We start from the raw sequence: 24,052 nt of genomic DNA, 5'->3' as shown, positions 1-24,052 counted from the left end.
GAAATTTGCCAGGGTTTCTGGTGTCATACTAAACTTCTTCAAACTCCTGAGGAAGTAGAGGTGCTGACATGCTTTCTTCATGATGCCATTGGTGTGTTGGGTCAAGGAAAGATCCTCCGAGATAGTGACTCCCAATAACCTAAATGTGCTCACCCTCTCCACCTCTGATCCCCCAATGATCACTGGCTTTTCCTTTCCTGAAGTCAACAATCAGCTCCTAGTTTTGGTGACATTGAGTATGAGGTTGTTGTTGGGGCCCCATTCAGTCATGTTGTCAATCTCCCTCCTGCCTGCTGACTCACCCCCATCCTTGAGACAACCCACGAGCGTGATATCAGCAGCAGATTTGTAGATGGGGTTATTGTCGTACTGAGCTACACAGTCATAGGTGTAAATTGAGTGGAGCAGGGGGCTAAGGGCACAGCCCTGTGGTGCTCCACTACTGTATTATTCCTCTTGTATGTGTGTTACGTCTGGTTGTGTGTCTGGGTGTCTTGTGGCGAGGACCGGAGGACGCTGTTTCATCAGGTTGTTCAGTCAGGTGACAGTAAACTTGAACTTAAAAAGATTCACAAGGACGTTGGTGAGATCAAAAGATGTAAATTATCAGGAAAGGCTGGACCGTTTCTCCCTGGAGAGAAGGAGGCTACGTGGAGAACTTATCGAGGAAAAATCATGAGTGGCAGAGATAAAGGTTGAGGAAGGTTTCTCAGGGGGTATGAAACTAAAACTAACGGCCATAGACTTGAGGTGAGAGAGAAAGGATTTAAAAGGGACATGAGGGGCATCTTCCTCACATTGGGGAGGGGGGGTGGTGGGAACACGGAACGAGCTACCAGAGGAAGTGAGAGACGCGGGGATAATTGTTACATTCAAGAAGCATTTAGAAAGATGGCCCATTATCTGGAATTCAAGCAAACAGCAAATGAAACGTGGAAAATAAATAGGTTGAAAATACAGGCGTTTAAAATTGGAGTGCCTCGCCGATAGTATGCCAATCACATGGTCTCAATCAAGCAGAAAATTAACTTAACCATCAATCCCCATAGGTGCTAATACCGGAGGGGGAGGGGGTTACTGTACATAGTTTAGAGCAGCCATTCTCAATGGAGGCCTGATTTTCTTCACGACACCTCACATAACAAAAATATTTTTATGTAGTTGGGAGGCAAGAAAACAAAACGAGTGTTTCACCGGGAAGGGGACCCTTAACCATTGGGAAAGTCCTAGGGGGGGGGCATACTCCCAAAAAAGTTGAGAATGGCTGGTTTAGAGGCATATGGGTAGAACAAGGCAAAAGGAATCAACTTCGTCGGCATGGACAAGTTGGGCCGAATAGCCTGTATACATGCTATAAATCAGTGAAGGCATCTCAGAGAGCTCCTCTGTCCGTGAAGGCCTCCCACCCCTGTACACGTGGGTCACTTCATTTCTCAGTAAAACTCAGAACTTACTGCGTGACGCAACACAGGCTGTGGATTAGTTGGATACCACTACCTACCCCCATGCCTGATGGTGATAAACATCCCAGTGCAGAAGGATGGCGGCTTGTCCTGGATTAAGGTCTGCAAATGGCTCCAGAGGCTATGTGCTCTGAATACAGCAGTTCAACCCATGCACGTTACCTGGGCTATTGTGTGCCAAGGCGTAATCAGAACTCGTTGTGGGGGACCTGTAATATGATTCCCTATTCAGGTATGGGGATTATGCTCTGCAGGAGAAGTGTTGTCAAAGTGCTTGGCAAATATGGGTTTATCATGGATATCGTAGGCGAAATTCAATAACTTGTTGATCAAGGAACTGTCGATGTAGTTTTAATAATTTTTCCCCCTTTTTTGTGCTTACAAGGTGATTTGTTATGTGCTTTGCTTAAAATTTTGTATGTAAGTTTACATGTTAAACTCAATATTTAAAAAAGAAAGAAACCCATATTATTAGTGTGAAGAACAACTTCAAGGCCTTGTCCCAATCCCGTTGCCTTTCTTACTGAGTGACAGAGGTTTGCTGCAACCCAGCATTTTTGAGTTGAGACACCCCTTCTCCAAGAAGTAACAAGATTCAATCCATCCCTTTAGCTCTATATTGAAGGAGAGCTACTAGACGTTCCAGCTTTCAGATATTAATCTGTGGATAATCTCCTCAATGGGCCAAACAGATTTATGTAAGCGTGGTTTGATGACATGTGGAAGGTTTATGAAGTTGTAACTGATATATAATGAATAACAAATATAACAAAGAAGAAAATTCACGTCCATGGATTGGGGTAAAATATTAGTGTGCACTATGTATTAGCAAACACACATTTGGGAATAAACAGGTTTTTTGGATTGGAAAACTGTATCTAGTGGGGTGCAACAGGGATTGTTCAATGATTGGGGTCAATGGGACTGAATATTGGGACTGAATTGGGTCACTGGGTCTGTGCTGACCCACGTCAGGTCATTGGGACTGTGTTGAGACCACATCGGGTCACAGGGACTGTGTTGAGACCATGTTGGGGAAACTGAGACCCACGTCAGGTCACTGGGACAGTGTTGAGACCACATCGAGTCACAAGGTCTGTGTTGAGACCATGTCAGGTCATGGGAACTGTGTTGAGAACAGGTTGGGTCACAGGGATGGTGTTGAGACCATGTCAGGTCACTGGGACGGTGTTGAGACTAAGTCAGTGGGACTGTGTTGGGAACACGTAGGATCATGGGGACGGTGTGGAGACCTGGTTGTGTCATGGGGACAGTGTGGAGACTTGGTCGGGTCATGGGGGAGGTGTGGAGACTTGGTCGGGTCACGGGGACGGTGTGGAGACCAGGTCGGCTCTCGGGGATGGTGTGGAGATCAGGTCGGTTCAGCGGGGGAGGTGAGGAATCCAGATCCGGTCATGGGGTCGATGTGGAGACCAGGTCGGGTCAGCGAGGAAGGTGTGGAGACCAGGTCGACTCACGGGGACGGTATGGAGACCAGGTCAACTCACGGGGACGATATGGAGACCAGGTCGACTCACGGGGACGGTATGGAGACCAGGTCGGCTCACGGAGATGGTGTGGAGATCAGGTCGGTTCAGCGGGGGAGGTGAGGAATTCAGATCCGGTCATGGGGACGATGTGGAGACCAGGTCGGGTCAGCGAGGAAGGTGTAGAGACCAGGTTGACTCACGGGGACGGTATGGAGACCAGGTCGACTCACGGGGACGATATGGAGACCAGGTTGACTCACGGGGACGGTATGGAGACCAAATCGGCTCACGGGGATGGTGTGGAGATCAGGTAGGGTCAGCGGGGACAGTGTGTAGACCATATCGGGTCAGCGGGGACGGTGTGGAGACCAGGTCGGATCAAGGTTAGGTGTGGTATCGAGACCAGGTTGAGTCAGCGGGGACGGTTTTGAGATCAGGTCAAGTCAGAGGGGATGGTGTGGAGAACAGATCGGGTCAGCGGGAAAGGTGTGGAGACCAGGTCAGGTCACAGTGACGGTGTGGAGATCAGGTCGGGTCAAGGGGATAGTGCAGTGACCAGGTCGGGTCATGGAGACGGTGTGGAGAACAGGTCGGATCAGCGGGGATTGTGTGGAGACCAGGTCGGGTCACAGTATGGTGTGGAGACCAGGTCGGGTCAGCGCGGATGGTGTGGAGACCAGGTCGGGTCGTGGGGACGGTGTGGAGACCAGGTTGGGTCAACGGGGACAGTGTGGAGACCAGGTCAGGTCATGGGGACGGTGTGGAGCACAGGTCAGGTCAGCGGGGACGGTGTCGAGACCAGGTCGTGTCAGAGGGACAGTATCGAGACCAGCTCCAGTCACGGGATGGTGTGGACACCAGGTCGGGATAGTGGGGACGGTGTGGACATTAGGTCGGGTCAGTGGGACGCTGTGGAAACCAGGACGGGTCTCGGGGATGGTATCGAGACCAGGTCAGGTCAGTGAAAAGGAGTGGAGACCAGGTCGGGTCACAGGACGGTATTGGGACCAGGTCGGGTCAGCATGGGTGGTGTGGAGACTAGGTCGGGTCAGCGGGAAAGGTGTCGAGACCAGGTCGGGTCACGGGGTCGGTGTGGAGATCAGATCGGATCACGGGAATAGTGTGGAGACCAGGTTGGGTCAGTGGGACGGTGTCGGGAACATGTCGGATAATGGGGACAGTGTCGAGACCAATATCAGGTGAGTGGAACTGTGTCGAGAGCAAGTTGGGTCATGGGGACGATGTGGAGACCAGGTCGGGTAAGCGAGAATGGTGTGAAGACCAGGTAAGGTCGTGGGGAAGGCGTGGAAACCAGGTCAGGTCACGGGACAGAGTGGAGAATAGGTCGGGTCAACGGGGAGTGTGTGGAGACTAGGTCGGGACAGTGGGACGGTGTGGAGACCAGGTCGGGTCACAGGAATGGTGTGGAGACCAGGTCAGGTCACGGGGACGGTGTGGAGAGCAGGTCGGGTCGGCGGGGACTGTGTCGAGATCAAGTCATGACAGTGGGACTGTGTGGAGACCAGAATGGGTCATCGGGGAAGGTGTAGAGACCATGTCGGGTCACGGGACGGATTGGAGACCAGTTCGGCTCAGCGGGGACGGTGTGGAGACCAGGTCGGCTCACCGAGGACGGTGTGGAGACCAGGTCGGCTCTGCGGGTACGGTGTGGAGACCAGGTCGGGTCACGGGGACGGTGTGGAGACCAGGTCGGGTCAGCAGGAAAGGTGTGGAGACCAGGTCGGGTCACGGGGACGGTGTGGAGACCAGGTCGGGTCACGGGGACGGTGTGGAGACCAGGTCAGGTCACGGGGACGGTGTGGAGCACAGGTCGGGTCAGCGGGGACGGTGTCGAGACCAGGTCGTGTCAGGGGGACAATATCGAGACCAGATCGAGTCACGGGATGGTGTGGACACCAGGTCGGGTTAATGGGAACCGTGTGGAGATTAGATCTGGTCAGTGCCACGCTGTGGAGACCAGGACGAGTCTCGGGGATGGTATCGAGACCAGGTCAGTGAAAAGGAGTGGAGACCAGGTCCGGGTCACAGGACTGTATTGGGACCAGGTAGGGTCAGCATGGGTGGTGTGGAGACTAGGTCGGGTCAGCGGGAAAGGTGTCGAGACCAGGTCGGGTCACGGGGTCGGTGTGGAGATCAGATCGGATCACGGTAATAGTGTGGAGACCAGGTTGGGTCAGTGGGACGGTGTCGGGAACATGTCGGATAATGGGGACAGTGTCGAGACCAATATCAGGTGAGTGGAACTGTGTCGAGAGCAAGTTGGGTCATGGGGACGATGTGGAAACCAGGTCGGGTAAGCGAGAATGGTGTGAAGACCAGGTAAGGTCGTGGGGAAGGCGTGGAAACCAGATCAGGTCACGGGACAGAGTGGAGACCAGGTCGGGCCACGGGGACGGTGTGGAGACCAGGTCGGGTCACGGGGACGGTGTGGAGACCAGGACGGGTCAGTGGGGAGACCAGGGTCAGTGCTGGGTCACGGGGTTGGTCCTGGCCACTGGTGAACGCACTCCCTCGCAGGGCGGCCTGCGTCGCTTCACCGTCGCCATGGAAACGTCGACGCAGAGTCGCGCTGCGTCAGGGACCGCGGTTACGCAGGCGACAGGGGAGGAAGATGGCGCAGTACCGGGTAAGGAGAAAGTGCTGGGTCTGCGGGCATCGGGAGGGTCAGGGAGTGTCAGTGTACGAAACCACACTGAGCAGGGTCGGGGACGGGGGTGGGGGTGGACGGGTAGACTGGTTGGTACGGGTGTTATGTTGTGGAATAGTGGGGGAGGGGAGAACGGAGGGAAGGGAGAGGCGGAAGAGCAGAACGAGGGGGAAAGCAAGGAGGAGAGCAGATGGAGGGGACGAGGGGGTAGATCAGAGGGAGGGAACGGAGATAGAGCGGAGGTAGGGGAGAGAGGGCAGAGCAGAGAGGGGAGGGAGTGGGTGTAGAGTAGGGGGGAGGGAGAGGGTGTAGAGCAGAGGGAGGGGGAGTGAGCAGGGGTCCAGCGGAGAGAGGAGGGTAAAGCAGATAGTGGGAGAGGGGGCATAGCAGAAAGGGGGAGAGAGTGGGTGTAGAGCAGGGGGGAGGGGTGGAGAGGTTAAGCAGAGGAAAGAGGGAAGAACAGGGAGGGGGAAGAGTAGAGGAGGGGAGAGTCGAGGGGAGAGTGGGGAGAGAGTCGAGGGGAGAGCGGGGAGAGAGTCGAGGGGAGAGCGGGGAGAGAGTCGAGGGGAGAGTGGGGAGAGAGTCGAGGGGAGAGCGGGGAGAGAGTCGAGGGGAGAGCGGGGAGAGAGTCGCGGGGAGAGGGTCGAGGGGAGAGCGGGAGAGGGTCGAGGGGAGAGCGGGGAGAGGGTCGAGGGGAGAGCGGGGAGAGGGTCGAGGGGAGAGCGGGGAGAGGGTCGAGGGGAGAGCGGGGAGAGCGGGGAGAGAGTCGAGGGGAGAGCGGGGAGAGAGTCGAGGGGAGAGCGGGGAGAGAGTCGAGGGGAGAGCGGGGAGAGAGTCGAGGGGAGAGCGGGGAGAGAGTCGCGGGGAGAGGGTCGAGGGGAGAGCGGGAGAGGGTCGAGGGGAGAGGGTCGAGGGGAGAGCGGGGAGAGGGTCGAGGGGAGAGCGGGGAGAGGGTCGAGGGGAGAGCGGGGAGAGGGTCGAGGGGAGAGCGGGAGAGGGTCGAGGGGAGAGCGGGGAGAGGGTCAAGGGGAGAGCGGGGAGAGGGTCGAGGGGAGAGCGGGGAGAGGGTCGAGTTGAGAGCGGGGAGAGAGGGGAGAGCGGGGAGAGGGTCGAGTTGAGAGCGGGGAGAGAGTCGAGGGGAGAGCGGGGAGAGAGTCGAGGGGAGAGGGGGGAGAGAGTCGAGGGGAGAGGGGGGAGAGAGTCGAGGGGAGAGGGGGGAGAGAGTCGAGGGGAGAGGGGGAGAGAGTCGAGGGGAGAGGGGGGAGAGAGTCGAGGGGAGAGGGGGGAGAGAGTCGAGGGGAGAGGGGGGAGAGAGTCGAGGGGAGAGGGGGGAGAGAGTCGAGGGGAGAGGGGGGAGAGAGTCGAGGGGAGAGGGGGGAGAGAGTCGAGGGGAGAGGGGGGAGAGAGTCGAGGGGAGAGGGGGGAGAGAGTCGAGGGGAGAGGGGGGAGAGAGTCGAGGGGAGAGGGGGGAGAGAGTCGAGGGGAGAGCGGGGAGAGAGTCGAGGGGAGAGCGGGGAGAGAGTCGAGGGGAGAGCGGGGAGAGAGTCGAGGGGAGAGCGGGGAGAGAGTCGAGGGAAGAGCGGGGAGAGAGTCGGGAGAGCGGGGAGAGAGTAGAGCAAAGGGGAGGGGGAGAGGGTGGGGTGGGGGAGGGGGAGAGAGTAGAGTAGAGGGAGGGAAAGTGGTAGGAGGGGGATGAGGGGGTGAGCGGAGGGTGGGAGAGGGAGAACAGAGGGTGGATGTGAGAGGGCGATGGGGAGAGTGGAGGGGAGAGTGGAGGGAAGGGATGAGAGTGGAGAGTGAAGGGAAGGGACGAGAGGGGAGAATGGAGGGAAGGGACGAGAGGGGAGAGTGGAGGGAGAGGGTAGTGAGGCAGGAAGAAGACGGGTAAGGAGAGGGGTGAGGGTGAAGAGCAGAGGGAGGGGAGAGAGGGGGTAGAGCAGAGGGAGGGGGTAGTGCAGAAGGAGGGAGTAGAGCAGAGGGAGGCGGTAGAGCAGAGGGAGGGGATAGTGCAGAGTGGAGGAAGGGGGAGAGAGTGGAGTGGGGGAGAGGAGAAGGAGGGAGAGAGGGGATTGGGGAGTTGGAGAGCAGAAGAGGAGGGGTGGGAGGTAGGGGAGTGGGGAGGAGGGAGGGGAGAGTGGAGGGGGGTGGAGTGGGGAGGGAGGTAGGGGAGTGGGGAAGAGAGGAGGGAAGGGAGAGTGGAAGGAGGGGAGTGGAGTGGGGAGGGAGGGAACCAGGGGAGAAAAGAGAGTAGTGGAGTTGGGAGGAGTGGAGGGAGATTTAGAGAAGGGAGGGGAGAGTGGAGGGATGGGGAGAGGACAGAGGATGGAAGGGAGAGAGGGGAGGGAGGAAGTGGGGAGAAGGGAGGGGGTGATCTAGGGAGAATGGATAGAGGACCAGAGGAAGAGGAATGAGTGAAGGTGCAGAGAAGGATAGAGGAGGTAGGATGAGACAAGAAGTGGTGAAGGGAGGCAATGGAAATGGGGAACTGGAAGCTAAAGGATACAGGGAAGTGAGGTAGGAGTGAGAGAGAAGATAAGGGGTGGAGGAGAGAAGGCCAGCGAGAAACTAGAAAGTGAAAGAGGGAAAAGTGTCAGGTGTGTATGTGATCATAGGAGGAGAGTGTCGAGAGTGTGGGCTCTGCAGGGCTGTCGGAGAGCAGTCAAATGGCTGGAACCAGATGGTGGGTGTGAACAAGAGAAGAGAAATTTGGCATATCAGATAGTGGAGTGATTGGAGGAGAGGAATAAGTAGCAGGTAGGGTGCAGGATATTGAGAGGGATGTAGAGAGGAGATGGGTAATTGTGATTGGGTGCAGTAAATTGGTGCTAGTTGCTGGTGGAAGGGGTAGCAGAGATAGATCAGTAACATATTTGTCCTGTCTGCATCATCACTAGGCTGGGGATTCCCGAAGGGAACAATTTCGAAGATACTTGGAAAAAGGTGGAGTGATGGATGCGCTTACAAAAGGTAAATTATCTTATTACATTCAGTATTATAGTTTTAGATTGAACTCCCTCTTATACCAATGTAAATGACAATGTTGACTGGGAAATTACTGGCAAACATTTTAAGGCTTTCATAATTATCAACAAGCGTCCATTCATTTGTGAAATAAAATCTACACAAGAAAATATGCAATAATGCTCAACTAAGTAAGTTCAAGGATTCCAGAAAAATTGTACTGTCAAAAGGAAGAGTAATCTCAAGAATTGGAAGTGTCAATAAATAATTAAAACACAGAGGCATTTGGGAATAAATTTAACAGAAATAATATTTTACATCTGTGTGAAAAGTAAAACAAAGCAAAATGGAGTTGTCTCAGAGAAAGGAGGAGAAAAATGTGGCTGCAGAAATTTTGAAGAGCCGGCTCATCTTTGAGTGTTAGAACCTCCGAGGGGCTTTTCAATGTCTGGCCATGAAGTGGTATTCTGGAGAGTAATCTGCAAGGAAGGTCTCCCCTTCTCATTGAGAATCTGATGTGGAGAACGCTGCACTGCAGTCCTATTCAATAGATCACTAAGTTTTGAAGGCAGGGACAGGGCAGGGCAGGGACACTTTGTTGTCAGACCATTTCTAGACCAGGTCAAATGAGCCTTTCACAAGTCCATGCAGTGTGCCAAGGAAGTCTCTGCTCATCCTCATTGCTTTTCCATTCCTGAATTACCCAATCATTCTGTACACAGAATATGGCTAACTAAAAAAAAACTGGATGAAATTATTTTAGTGTTTGCTTCTGCGTGAAATTTACAAAATGGAATTTTCTTTATCTTCCAGTCCTGGTTGCTCTGTATGAGGAACCGGAGAAGCCCAATAATGCAATGGAGTATCCTTTACTGTTGAGAAAGATTGTTCACTTCTGGATGGAATTAACTACCAGCATCTGTAAAGAGCTTAAATTCATCCTCGAGATGTAGCTGACATTGCAGGACATGTTAATTGTCCATTCCCGTTTATCCTTACAGTAGTCCTTACCAATTATCCTCACCAATTAGTCATAATTCTTGTAACTTCAGGAAAAAGAATCTCATGATGTACTCTGACAATAAATCTAAAGGTAAGATTTGTTGAACCATTGACAGTTTTTTTTTATTCAATGGGTCAAGTCGCATTTATTTGTCGTTTGCACCATAACCATTGCAGTGAACAGTGAAAAATGAGATAATGTTTCTCTGGTCCATGGAGCTGGTTATTTACCTTGATAAATTACATCAGAAACATTTTTTATTAATAACATATAAATATCACACATTAAATATCCCTATGTCGCTGGAGTTCAGAAGCCTCATGTCTTGGGGGAGAAACTGCCTCATAATCTGGTTGTGAGGGCCAGAAAGCTTTGGTACCTCGTCTCGGATGGCAGGAGGGAGAAGAGATTGTGGAAGGGGTGTGTGGAGTCCTTCATGATGTTTATGGCTCTCCGCAAACAACAGCCATTATAAATGTCCACCATGGCAGGGAGAGAGACCCCAATAATCCCCTCAGCAGTCTTTACTATCTGCTGCAGGGACTTGCATTCCCGAACCAGGCAGTGATACAGTTCCATAGGATGTTCTCAATGTATCCCCTGTAGAATGTAGTGAGGGTGGAGGGTGGAAGCTGGACTTTCCTCAACCTCCCCAGGAAATAGTGGTGTTGTTGGGCCTTCTTGGCAGTGGATCTGGTGTTGGGGGACCAGGCGAGATTCTCCACCAGGTGCACATTAAGGAATTTGGTGCTCTTGACTATCTCAACGGTGGAACGTTGATGGTCAGCAGAGAATGGCAATGACTCGTGTGGGAATTATGTAAGCATTGACCACTAGGGCAGCTTGGTTAGTGCAGTGGTTAGTGCAATGCAATTACAGCACCAGTGTCCCAGGTTCTAATTTGGCATTGTCATTCTCCCCATGTCTGTGTGCATTCCCTCTGGGTGCTCCCACATTTCAAAGATGTACAGGATTAGGTTAATTGATCACACAGATATATTTGGGCAGCTTGGGCTGAAAGAGCCTGCAACTACACTGTATCTCTAACCTAAAAAGACATAAGTAAAAACAGGTGCTCTCCAACTTACGATGGTCCAACATGATTTTTATAAGTTACAATGGTTCGAATCTGTACTTTCAATTTCGAATTCCAATCTGTTCCCCCACTTGCGATATGCAGTACCCTACTCTCTTGCGATGCTGGGTGATGGCAGCATCGCGTGAGAGTATCGTACAGCACACTCTCTCGAGATGCTGAGTCAACCATGCTCACAGACTCTGTAGTGATGGTTTTTTTCAGTGTGGAATAAAAGTATTCAAAATGTAATCATAAAAATTGGTAGGTGTGATATTCTTTTGAATCACGATGGGGTTTGCCGGAATGCAACCCCATTGTAAGTTGAGGAGCACCTATCCAGCAGATTTCCTTGCCTGAAGGGGGCTAATGATCCAATTAATTGACTCTAATGTTCTTGAAGGTTTGCAATAATTTCTTATTTTCAATTGTAAACTGTTTAGCAGGAGGTCCTGGGTGATTCTTACCTCAACTGCAGTCTGTGTTGGCAGTAAGTTCCAATGTTTGGGGAAAAAGACAACCTTCCGTCATCAGAAAAGGGATGTACTTCTTTGATCTTCTGACTGAAGAAAGAGTTTGTTTTCAAGTTTGTTTTAGTTCAGATTCTGTCAACAGAAGGGAGCTGTTTCCACAGACTTCAGAGAGAATCTGTTTTACCCCAACTGCTTTCTGCAGCAAGAGGATAGCTACCCATCTCCTTTTAAAAGGAGCAATGTTTCCCCAAAGCTCTTTGTTCTCAAAACAGCTCTTTCCTCAATCTCCAGACTGAAGAAAAAGCATTTATTTCCTTGATGTAATTATTGTTTATTTTGTCATTTGCTTTGTTGTTTTTTTGACTTTGTATTAAACAAAAGTTTTTCTCTTTGTATTTAATTCATGATTATTAGTGATATACAAGGCTCCATATTTTGGATACAAAAATAATTTTATTTTCATATTCCTTCAACAATGATGAGCTCAATTATCAGGTGACTGAGTCTGCAATAGAGACTTGGTCCGTACATCATAGTTCCACTTCTGTAAATAATGTAGTTGGGATGGTGTTGTAGTGGATCACTCCACACAAGTTAGCGGGCAAAATTGGCAGGGACGGGTGCAAGGTGGTGATGGCACTGGGGAGTCAATGTCACTGTGTAGAAGCACACACCTGCAGGAACACAGGCTGCAGGTGGATGGCGGGACTTCCGGAAAATCTGCCCATCAAGACTCTGGGAATGGTGATGGGTAGCCATAGCTCAAGGGATGGGTTTTGGGAACCCGGAAGGGCATTGGGAGTGTTTTGAGTAAACTTTTTCTGTTCCTGGCATTTACTATGTGGACCAGTTATTGTGGCTCCTGCAGTTGGTAATTACAGATGCCAAAGTGTGACAATTTCATTGGATGAAGAGATGTATTGTTCATTTCCTTAACTTGTTAGTTTCTTGAAACAGCATCTAGGAACTGCAGGCCCTGAAGCTGCAGATGTGGAAATACTTCGACTAGAAGTGACAGAACTGAGACAGAAATACGAGGCCCTACTGGAGGAGAACAAGGCATTAAAGGCTAAGGTAATATCAGTCGTTATATATGAAACCCTTGGGTATTATTTGATGTGATATGGTTGTGGAACATGTCGGCTTTCCTTCCTTGTGGTACTGGAAACATCATGATCTTTAAAGTTATCTTGAAAATGTATTATTTCCTTCCTATCCTTGGAGTTGTTTCCTTGCGTCTTTATTGGGTTATTTAAAATCTAATATTCTCATGCCTGGTTTTTCCAAGGCAGCTTGATCTCAAAAGCTAAGCAGGCTCAGGCCTGGTCCGTACTTGGAGGGGAGATTGTCTAGGGAAACAGGTACTGTGGGTTTCTGTGAGGGGGGCTGGACAAAGTGGTGGCTCTCTCTCTGCCTTACTGTAGGCAAAAGTCAAAGAATGTAATGTATGTTACATTCTAAATGTAATATTACATGACAATAATGGAACCTTTATCTTTAGATTTGTTATGACTCAATTATCAGGTGACTGAGTCTGCAATAGAGACTTGGTCTGTACATCATAGTTCCACTTCTGTAAACAACTTTTCCAACAGATTTTTTCTTTTGTTTCCTTGCTGTCACAGACGATACAAATCTCCCAATAATGTTCCAGGTTCTACTCTTTCATGCAGCTGAAACCAAATAGATTCATCGAGCGAGTCCATTCCATTTGGAGATGTAATATCATCATTAATCAATGTGTTGCCTGTCTCTTGTCACTGTTGTTTTCATGTAGATCTGTGACTGCAACCTAATAGATTAAGACGACACTAAATCAGGTGTGGGAAGCTAATCAACACTAAGAAGCAGGAATAGAATATAAGAGCAGGGATGTGATGTCAGGATCAGAATTTAGTGACATGAGCAATAAAATCTGTGCCAACCAACTTGCCGGAGTGTTCATGAACATTTTCAATCTCTCATTACTGCAGTCGGAGGTTTACACCTGCTTCAAAAGGGTACCAATCATCCCGGTACCCAAGAAGAGTAGGGTAGGCTGCCTCAACGACTACGACCCAGTAGCACTAACTTCTGTGATGAAATGCTTCGAGAGGCTGGTTGTGGCCAGAATTAACACGTACCGAAGCAAAGGACTGGACCCACTGCAATTCACCTATCGACACAATTGCTCTAGGACAGATGCAGTATTGCTGGCTCTCCACTAAGTTCTGGATCCCCGAGACAATAGAAACACATACCTCCAGCTACTCTTCCATCGACTGCAGCTCAGCCTTCAACATTATTATTCCCTCAGCAAGCTCCAAACCCTGGCCTCTGCATCCCCCTCTGCTACTGGATCCTTCCTCCTTTAAAAAAAACCCAGTCAGTAAGAATTGGAAACAGCGTCTCCTTCTCACTGATCATCATCCCAAGGATGCATGTTTAACCCACTGCTCTACTCACTACACCCATGACTGTGTGGCCAGGCACAATTCCAATCCTATCTACAAATTTGCCGATGACAAATTGTTCATGATAATAAATTCTGATTCGTCGTTTTCCGACCGCATCACAGTGCAAAATTTATATAAATCACCTTACAAAATAAATAAAAATAGTGCAAGAAAAAGTCTAAGTAAGGCAGTGTCTGTTGCTCATTGTTCATCTAGGAATTTTAAGGCAGCGGGGTAAAAGGTGTCCTTGTACCACTGAGTGCTCGTCTTCAGCCTCCTGTACCTTTTTCCTGATGGTAGCAGAGTGAAGGGGGCTGGAGTCTGCTTGCTCGTCCCAGTACGGGTACCTGTGTCACATGAGAAGGACCTCTTCCCATGGCAGTTCTCTCACCACCTATTTATTCTTGCAATCTCTTGGTGCAACTCATGTAATTTGGTAGTAGTCTGGAGATAATTTAGCTATTTCCAAAAATATTCTTGGTAATAGTCTGTTGTGAAAATGAATGAATTGCACAATGTCTGCAAGCTGTAACCATAAAACAATTATGATTTTAATTTTCTTGGTATATACTATTGCTGGTAAGGTCAGCATTCATGCCATCCCTGAATGTCCTTGAGAGGTAGTTTGACAGCTGGAACTGAGGTTTGACCGGCAGCTTGTTCTTTTCCAGCTGGCTTGAGCTATCCCATTCTGATAACACAAATACAATTTGAATTTGAGTTCCAAATGTCTTCATAATTGTGCCCTTCGAACCTCAGTGACTTTCTCCAACTGTGTAACCCTTCAAACATTGGGAAATGGCAAGGCAGAGGGAACGGCTCCTGATTATTGCAGTCAAGACTTAACCTCGCTCTTTCCACACATCTTTTACTTTGGTATGGGCCAGACTAATTGTATTACTGACCAGGTGACACAATTCCAAACTTTCATCGCCTATATGTCACAGAAGAAGCAAATCAACAGTATGAACTAAATTGACAAGTTTGTATGTAGTGATTTGTTATGACGCATCTCTTCCCTTTTTATTCCTCCATCAAATGATGCTGGGTGGATACCATTTGAAAGGCTTTTTTAAAAAACAGGCCATTTTGGTCCATGAGTTCATGCTGCGCAATTTACACCCAGTTAACCTATACCCCCAATGCATTTCGAACAGTGGGAGGAAACCAGAGTCCCGGGGAAAACCCATGCAAACACGGGGAGAACATAACTTCTTACAGACAGCACAGGATTCAAACCCCAATTGGCTGTAAAGGCGTTGCGCTAACCACTACACCAACCATGCCACCCAGGTTCACTGAAGTCGATTCTTCTTTGAAATTTGTAGTTACTTTTACTATACAATCTGTTTTACTGGAAGTATTGGAGAGTTTCTGGGTGTTTTAATGACATGGTTCTGGGGGATGGGCAGTCGTGCAATAATGTGTTTCAATTTGTAATCCTCAGCTTGCACAGTTTGAACCCCCCAAAGAGGAAGGGCAACCTGATTAAATCAAATCTATCTGCACTCACCAGAAAAATGGATGAAAGGATTCTGAAGAATTGAGCTAGGAGAATTGATGAATACTGTGGAAGAAAAGGTGGATGGCCCCCAGTCTTTCAGGTTCCACACATCAAGTGTATCATCACTTTCACTTGTTGGCTTCCCTGAGCAGAAATTTGGACTCAATCCTGTAATAGGACAAATAAATTATATTTAACACAAATTAATCTCTATTAAAACCTGCCCAAGAATTTTGATTCAAAAGTCTCCATTTAATGTAAGATGAATTGCAAACACTTTAATGACCATTGATGGAATGGTTTTAAACTTTTTGATTGGATTTTGTCAGCAGAGAGGCATTTGACATGATTTTCTCCTTGTGCAAGCAAATTTGTGGAACAATATTTTTGCTATTGGGGGGAAAGCTGTAATGAGTTGGTTAACCTGTGTTATTTATGCTTCTTGATAGATTGGGGAACAAAAGCGAGATGCTGATGGTTTCAAATAGTGTTTGTCAAATAAATTTCCAAAGTGATCGGGTATCACTATAGTCCAGGGCCTGATGACAGTCAGATCTGAATACGGGTGACCATGTTAGAGGATTCCTCGTTATTTCTGCACCCTGTGTGAAGGTGATGACTGTTGAACAGTTAATAGATGCCTCTGCTCTGAGGTAAGGGTAATCACTCAATCATCTAAAAGATAACAATTTTGTGGCCGATTTCACAAATTCTTCCACTGTTTCTCGAGTCCAATTTCCCCTTTTATGATATTTACACAATAAACTTTGTTTGCACAATGTTCTGTTTATTCTTAAATGTACAACAATCAACAAAAATTAGTTCTGGTTCAAAGAAGGAGGCCGTAATATTTGCACTGGTCATTGGAAGTTACAGCACAGAACAAGCCCATTCTCACTATTCAACCACTGCTTTCATCTTGCTGCTTTAATGGCTGGATTAAGATGGTGTTGGCTAAACATTCAGATCATTATTATTCAATCCTATATATTTCTGTTAAGATGTATATTTCTGTCTTAACTCTCACATTTTCTCTCTCCTTTTTTGACTCTAGTACCATCATTTATTCTTTGGGAGCTGAGTAATGAGCAAGCAGTTATAACCCATTTTTTAAAAAAACCCTTGGAAAGGTGATATGAGCACCTTCAGACCATTTTTTTGGATGGGCCTGGGGCCTAAATGCTACAAAAGAATGATAATTGGAGGAAATGCTAATTATCCTCAACAAATTTCAAACCAGTATGGTCTAATCTGTGTTTGCCATACTTATTTAGAAAATGCTGATCACTTTGTATTCACCTGCTTTCCCAGGAGCTTCTACAATTGGTGTACATTCCACACACACTGTTATTTACATGTTAAAAAGAGGGAGACTCTTCCATGAATTAATGCACCGGTTGGTCATTGCAGAGCTGAGCAACAGCCCAAATATTGGTGATTTCTTGCAGATGCAATATCCAATCATCTGATTGCTTCATTTAAGATTGAATGAACATTAAATATGAAATGTGGCTGTTTGGTGAGTTCATGAAATGAAAACTAGGTTGTTTTCTACATTATACAATGTCATTTGTAACATAACTACATGATATAAATGGTCATTGCTTGTCACTTTGATTTGAAGTTGAACAGCTACTCAGTTTGGATTCATGTGGAAAGTGTCTATGGCCATGAACAAATGGCCATCAAGATAAAGAAGTGGTTGTTAGCTACGATTAGCCTTGTTTAGTGTGAGGTTTATTACTCTACAGGTATCATGTACAGATGCAATAAAAGCTGCTTCTTCCCAGTTCTGAGGAACATTCCTTAACAATAATTTAACTATGATTGACACACAATGCTACAGAGAGAGAAAAAAATATATAAAAGGAAGAGAAACAAAAATAAATATTTACAACTGGCCAGTAGCACAAAAAATGTGTTGTAGCTCTTGCGGTCGTGTTATGGTTCTCTGATATGGGGTCTGATTGTATGAATAAAAAGTTGTAGACAGGAAAAATTATTCAGCAAAGATCACGGTCTACACAACTCACCTATGCATCAGAGAGAAACATCAACACAAGACCATTCTGAAATCTCCACCCAAACTCCGAAATCAGCGAATAACCCCATGATCTATTTACTGGCGCAAATCTCTCCATAATGTTTGGGATAGAGACACAGTTCCTTTATTTGCCCCCGTGCTCCACAGTTTTAAATTTATAATCAACCTCTTCACGTGTGATTAATTTGCACGTGCCAGATTTTATTCAAGGTGATTTTGACATGGTTTGTAGAAATTACGGCACTTTTTATACATAGTCTCCTTATTTCAGGACATCATAATGCTTGGGATATTTGGCTTCACAGATGTTTGTGAGTACTCAAGTATGTTTAATTGCTATGTTGGTGCAGGGAAAAGAGCGTGGCTTGCTTTTAAGCTTTAGATCAACTTTGGAGTCTGCAGTTGCCATCTTATAACATTAGGACCAGGATTGGATCAATGAAAGTCAAAGAAGCCATTATGAGGTGAAAAAACATGAATTTGTTTACATTCGTTATTTGTATACAATTCTTTATTTGTTTACATGTGTAAGTTGTGTACAATTATTTTTGCACTACCAATAAGTGGTAATTCTGCCTGGCCCACAGGAAAAAGTCTCAGGGTTGTATGTGATGTCATGTATGTACTCTGACAATAAATCTGAAATCTTAATTTGAATAAAACAGTAAGAGACATCAAAATTGACTGTTTGGAACATCATTCAGAAGAAAGAGTGTAGTGGTGAGCTCAGTAATCGCAAAGGGGCTGGAAGGCCAAGGAAGACCCTCCACTGCTGATGACAGAAGAATTCTCATAATGAAGAAAAAACCCCAAACGTATATCCGACAGATCAGAAACACTTCAGGAGGCAGGTGTAGATGTGTCTGCAGAAGACTTCTTGAACAGAAATACAGAGGCTACACTGTAAAATGCAAACCACTAGTTACCCACAGAAACTGGATAGCCAGATTACAGTTTATCAAGAAGTATTTAGAGCCTGCAGAATTCTGAAAAAAGGTCTTGTGGACAGATGAGACCTGTATCAGAGTGATGGCAAGAGCAATGTGTGGAGGCATAAAGGAACTGCCCAAGATCCAAAGCATACCACCTCATCTCATGGTGGTGAGGGTGTTATGTCCTGGGCATGTATGGACAGGTGCTGGCACACTAATCTTCACTGATGATATAACTGATGATGGCAGGAGCAAAATTAGTTCTGAGATGTATAAAAACATCTTATTTGCTCAGGTTTGAACAAATGCCTCCACACATTGGATGGTGCTTCATCTTACAACAAGACAATGATCCCAAACAGACTGCTAAAGCAACAAAGGAGTTTTTCAAAGCTAAACACTGGAAAATCCTTGAACCTGATCAAAATCCAATTAAGAAAACGTAAAAGGACAAGCCCCAAAATCAAGCAGGAGCTGAAGACGGCTGAAGTAGAGGCCTGGCAGAGATTCACCCAAGAAGATCATAGACTTCAAGTAGTCATTGCATGCAAGGGATGTACAACAAGTACTAAACATGACTACTTTAATATACAAATCATTGCTATGTCCCAAATATTACCTGAAATGAAGGGACTGTATAAAAAGTACTGTAATTTCTACATGGTCAAATAACCTTGAATAAAATCTAGAATGTGCACTTTAATTACATGTGAATTGTTTGATTACAAATTTAAAACTGTGGACCACAGGGGAAAATAAAGGAAAAAGCATCTTTTGGCCCAAACATTATGGAGCACACTGTGCATTTGTTGAATGGGCCCAATTGTCAATCTGAGTTATTTTTGCTGACCATCCTGTCAGAAACAGAAGACACTGAACGTTCTGAAAAGTGCTGCTGTCTTTGACCCAGGTGTGAGGCAACGCTCGTATCCAACAGTCGTGGTTTCTAGCAGTTACAATGGGAAATTTGATTCTGCAGGTTGGGTGTTATGACCACCTAACCATTCTCTCTCAGTATTCAAGGATGTACTTTGACCATTTCATTTTCAGGGGACTGTCTGAATTTACTGTCAGACCAATGTCAGGTCTTTTTGGGACTGGAAGGTATGCACCGTTTTTCTAATTAAAAGTTTTGATCTCTGGCTTTCCATTCACTGCTGTTTTTTAATTGGAAAAGTAGATATAGATGACCTCAAAACAAGGAGAAATTTAATTCCAAGGACATTAATAAACCTTATAAAATTATGAGATGCACAGACGAGACAGAACATCATAGTCATTCAGGTATCTTGCCGTTCGGTGTGGGTGATTATGTCTCTCCATCTGACCCTCCGAATTGTAGTTGCCTCCCCTGTTCTCTTTTGGTAAAGGCTCCATCTTTGAGCTGAGACTGTAGATGATGATTATACAAGGGAAAATACTCAAGTGGTTTCCCGTTGCCGCCTTCTGTTCCAGTGTCCATACTGGATGAGTAACCCTGGCCATTGATCAGTAGATTCAACTGCCCAGTGTTATTAGTTTTACAACCAATTTGTAGAATCTGTTAAAACCATCTACCATCTGCAATCCGTGGCTTCATGTGACTTTGACTGGGAGGCGAGGCCGGTATTACAATGTAATATTACAACGTTATTCTTAGTTGTTAATGAACTTGCATTTCATATTTAGTTGATCCTGGCTGCTACCACTCCTCAAGTCACATGACCTCTCTTGCACCAATCAGTTTCTACCTGCTGTCTTGCAACTTTTAAATTCTAACTGTAACTGTACAATTAAGTTGAGTAAAGCCTTGGAAACCAGCACCAAGTTTTTTTATTCTCACAACATTTTACTCAATTTACAAGCATGGAGATGGCGTGGAGGCCCAAGTTCTTAGACATTGATACTTAGACAAGGAATAGTGACCCTGGCATACGATTTTCATGAACTACGTCGACAGCTATGGGGAACAAGATACCGAACAAGTGCAGAATGCTATTGGGCTGTGTGAGCTGCAACGTTTTCAAATACATAGAAGGATATGCAAGTTTTGACTCGGCTATCTCTTAAGTTGGGCAGTTGATATGTGAAGATGCCCAATGAGATGCCCAGACATTTACTGGCTACCAGGCGGCAGAAGCCAGGAGAATCATAAGATGGTTTCTTCAGGGCATTGTAAAAGTTAAAGAGAAGCAGTAGTTTTCGAGATCATAGTGTGGGGCAGGGTGGAAACGTGTGATGCATTCATTGCTGGCATTGCCTTACCTGCAATACACCAGCGTCTCTTAGAAAACAAAACACAGGACTTAGACTGCTTATAACCAAGCTACTGTGTTAGATGTAGGTCTACACAATAAAGATGCATAAGCTACCACGGTGGCCCATACAGCTGCAGTAAACCCTTAACCATCACAGGTACCACAGGTAAGTGAGAAGGATTCTTTAGCAGGGCTGTCTGATGACCTTCCAGTTGCTCAAGAAACCAGCTGCGGCCACCACTTATAATACAAAATGGAGATGTTCTGTGGTTTCTCTTACTGTTCATGGGATCACTGTCCAGCACGTAAGGCTACTTGTAATAAATGTGCCAAGAAGGGACATTTATCCCTGGGTGTGCAAATCCAAGGCCTCACCAAGCTCAGTGGCAACAGTGGTCAATTTTCATGTAATGTGCCACAAGGTCTCGCTCAAGCCACAACCTTTGTGACTAAATGGCAAAAGGCTAATGCTCTGTTGGATTCATGCAGCACTAATAGTTATATTAGCGAGGAAGTCACGCAGAAACTAAAACTAGAGGTTCACCCATCCAGTAAAGACATTGGCTCAGAAAACTTTAACCATTACTTCCCAAGGATATGTTGTTGTTGACCTAACTGTTAGTCTTAATAGCCACAGTCATATGCTGCCACACAACTTGGTGTATTGAAGGACCTAGGTTATGACTTAATACTTGGCCAGGATTTCCATAGTCAGCGGATCCTGCCCTCCGACACAAGAAGTGAATGTGTGTGGATTATTCACAATCAATCAGTGCATGGAACTGGATGCTTACTCTTTGCCAAGAATTGAGAGAATGGTGAACGAACTTGCAAAAATGTGTTCTCTACCTTTGACCTGAAAAGTGTCTACCATCAAGTGTCACTGAAGGAATCAGATAAGAAGTATACAGCTTTTGAAGTCAATTATACCAATTTTGTAAGATTCCATTTGTATTCAAAAATAGGGTAGCTGCCTTCCAGCGAGCTACAGACAAGTTAGTCAGAGAAGAAAAACTCCAAGGTGCCTTCCCTTACCTCGATAAAAATATAAAGAAATTCATAAAGACCATCAGTCAGAGGCACCTAACACAATGATTCAAGGTTGTGGAGTCTGTGATTTCCATTAATGTCCTTGGATACTGGGTGGGGAAGGGTATCATTTGGCCAGATCCTGAGAGACTTTGCCCACTACAAGAGCTTCCTCTACAAGAACATTTGTGATCCTTAAAAAGGGTACTTGTTTGCTTATTACGCCAAATGGATTCATGAGTTTTCTAACAAGTTTCAACTGATGGTAAATACAGAGAAGTTTCCAATTGAGGAAAAGGCCCTGAACGCCTTTAACTTACTAGAGAGAGCCACCCTGCACTCAGTGGATGAAAATTTACCCTTTGAGGTAGAGTTCGACTCATCTGATGTGGCTCTTTCTGCTGTCCTTAACCAAGGACACTCATGGCAAAGACTACAAGATTGAGGGGGACAGTATACCTTCCTGGGCACAAATTAGTCTGCACACCATAGGGTAGAAGATAGCAGGAGAAATTATATACAAATGGGATACTAAATCAATAAACCAAACAACAGACAACCTTATACTAAAGCATATCATTCAAACGTGGCAAAAAGTAAACCAGATCATTGGGTCAAAAACAGGGTTGTTGCCCAAAACACCCCTAACTCAGAATAAATTAATTCCTATGACTATAACAAGATCATGGACATCTGGTGAGAGAAAGGGATTAGGTGTATCAATGAGAAGGGGCAGCTCATATCATATCAAATAAGATCACCTTCTGCTATCTTCAATTAAGATATTTTTTGAGGGATAATTTAGGCCCGTCTATGTAGTGACATTGAGGCTCTAATTCGAAGGGGGAGTCACAAATAAACTCATCTCTGATGTATCTCCTGTTCCAAAATGAGGGCCCAAAGCCAGGTCTCCACAGAGCGAGGCAAAGATGGGAGTCAGCCTTAGGAACAACAATTCCTGAACAGTTCTGGTCCTACTTATGTCGGGGCAGCATGACGGCAGTCATTAATGCCAGCCATAGGCTGGTGCAATACGATTTCCTGCACCAGTTCTATCTTACACCGCAAAAATTACACAAGGTCAAACCAGAAATCTGTTTTAGATGCGGCGTAGAGACAGGAACCGTTGTACATTCAACCTGGCTCTGTGCCAAGGTGAGATCCTTTTGAGAAGATCTAGGGGATACATTTTGGTAAAAATTACAGGGGTGGAGTTTCCACAGGACCCAGCGTTTCTCCTATTGGGGTAATATTATGGACACGAGTCCGAGATTGTTCAAACACCAAATTCAATTTGTAGAAGTTGCTTTGGCGGTGACCAGGAGGTGCAAAACGGTTACCTGGAAATCTGACTCTCAGTTAAGCACAGCGCGATGGAACACAGAGATGCAGAGCTGTGTTCCCCTGGAGAAAATTACTTATAATTTAAGAGGGAGACACGACACATTCGTTAAGGTGTGGCAGCCATACTTGTGACACATTGAACCTTCCAAAGGCCTTTCTCAAAGGAAAGTAGTGGACAATAGTGGCTCACATGAGTCCTGAAATGCTGAGAATATGAAAATAATTTGGAGGCCTGGCCAGCTGCCCCCTTTTTTTTCCTCTCATGTATTTGTATTGTCACTTTTAGTAATTGATATATTTGCCTTTGTGGATGTTGGAGTGGGGGAGAGAGAAGACTCGATATGAATGATCTGTAAAAGGGGAGGATTGATCATCTATAAATTATAAACTATATTTTTTTTAAAAAGACTATGAGGAAGTGAATTGCACTAACAGATTGTAGAGAAAGAAGCAACTGCCATCATTGAGGATGGAGCCACAACCTGGCATGGCGCCACTTCAGCTTGGTTACAGATCAGAGGCCTTTATGTTTGACAGTAAAAAGTGTACAACGATAAAGAATGCAAAGATTCAAGAATGGAGGCTGGAACTTGCAGCATTTAGTTACACAATAAAGTACTGTCCTGGGAAAGAAAGTGTGGCCCCTGACGCATTTAGTCGGGCGTACACTTGTTCAGCCTTTACTACCTCCACACTTGTTGACATTTCCAACGGACTTTTCATCCAGGAATAACTTGGCTGCTGCATTTTGTTTTGGAGCAAAGAATCTCCACATTTCTACAGAAGATGTCAAGAAGACTTGTGCTTCATGCAAGGTCTGTGCTGAACTAAAGCCTCAGTTCTACCACCCACCAGGAGGAATTCTTATCAAAGCCACAAAAGCTATTGATTTCAAGGGACCCTTGCCCTACAGCTTCATGTTACCCATATCCACTTGCAGTAGTTGATGAGTACATGTTTCCCCTTTGCCTTTCCATGTCCCAATATTCACTACAACAGTGATCAGATGCCTGGATCTGCTATTTAGCCTATGTGGAATGCCAAATTACATACTCTCTGATTGAGGCACCACCTTCATGTCCAAGGATCTGAAAGATTATCTCTCCCAGAAGGGGTTTGCCACAAGTCATACTACCCCATACTACCTAATCAGGAATGGACAGGTAGTGGTGCAAAGGCATCATATGGAAGGCAGTCAGTTTAGCCCTGAGATCATGTAACCTGCCCAAGAACAATTTGGAACTGGAACTTCCCGAGGTACTGCACTCCCAAATATTGGTGTTGTGTATAGCAACAATTACTACACCCCATGAACGTTTTTTTCCATTCCAACCGCCACTCACCCCATGGGAATTCACTGCCCTCCTGGCTAATGAACCTTAGACCCATACTAC

The 24,052-nt window shown here is 46.4% G+C and overlaps 2 protein-coding genes across 3 annotated transcripts in view; one reads left to right on the top strand and one right to left on the bottom strand.

Moving 5' to 3' along the window:
* LOC138761455 (uncharacterized protein C22orf15-like) overlaps positions 1-5,512 on the bottom strand; it is a 30,570-nt gene extending 25,058 nt beyond the window's left edge. For both annotated transcript variants that reach the window (XM_069933643.1, XM_069933644.1), the window contains exon 1: positions 1,502-5,512. The gene's annotated coding sequence lies outside the window, so the exon portion shown is untranslated. The remainder of the gene's footprint in view (positions 1-1,501) is intronic.
* Positions 5,502-15,851, top strand: mycbp (MYC binding protein). The gene is made up of 5 exons (XM_069933647.1): positions 5,502-5,600; positions 8,516-8,588; positions 9,396-9,444; positions 12,078-12,207; positions 15,016-15,851. The coding sequence occupies exons 1-5, from the start codon at positions 5,586-5,588 to the stop codon at positions 15,058-15,060; spliced, it is 312 nt and encodes a 103-aa protein (XP_069789748.1). The 5' UTR covers positions 5,502-5,585; the 3' UTR covers positions 15,061-15,851.
* Positions 15,852-24,052: the final 8,201 nt, after the last annotated feature.

Source organism: Narcine bancroftii, chromosome 4 (genome assembly GCF_036971445.1).
Source record: "Narcine bancroftii isolate sNarBan1 chromosome 4, sNarBan1.hap1, whole genome shotgun sequence".
Classification (NCBI taxonomy): Eukaryota; Metazoa; Chordata; class Chondrichthyes; order Torpediniformes; family Narcinidae; genus Narcine; species Narcine bancroftii.
The sequence above is the reverse complement of the archived record's forward strand: the minus strand, read 5'-3'. Positions and strand labels throughout refer to the sequence as shown.

Bases quoted from the DNA above. Each gene is read 5' to 3' on its own strand.
- mycbp (XM_069933647.1), top strand. The intron at 9,445-12,077 runs GTATCCTTTACT...TTAACTTGTTAG, and splicing joins AAGCCCAATAATGCAATGGA to TTTCTTGAAACAGCATCTAG. The intron at 12,208-15,015 runs GTAATATCAGTC...TGTAATCCTCAG, and splicing joins ACAAGGCATTAAAGGCTAAG to CTTGCACAGTTTGAACCCCC.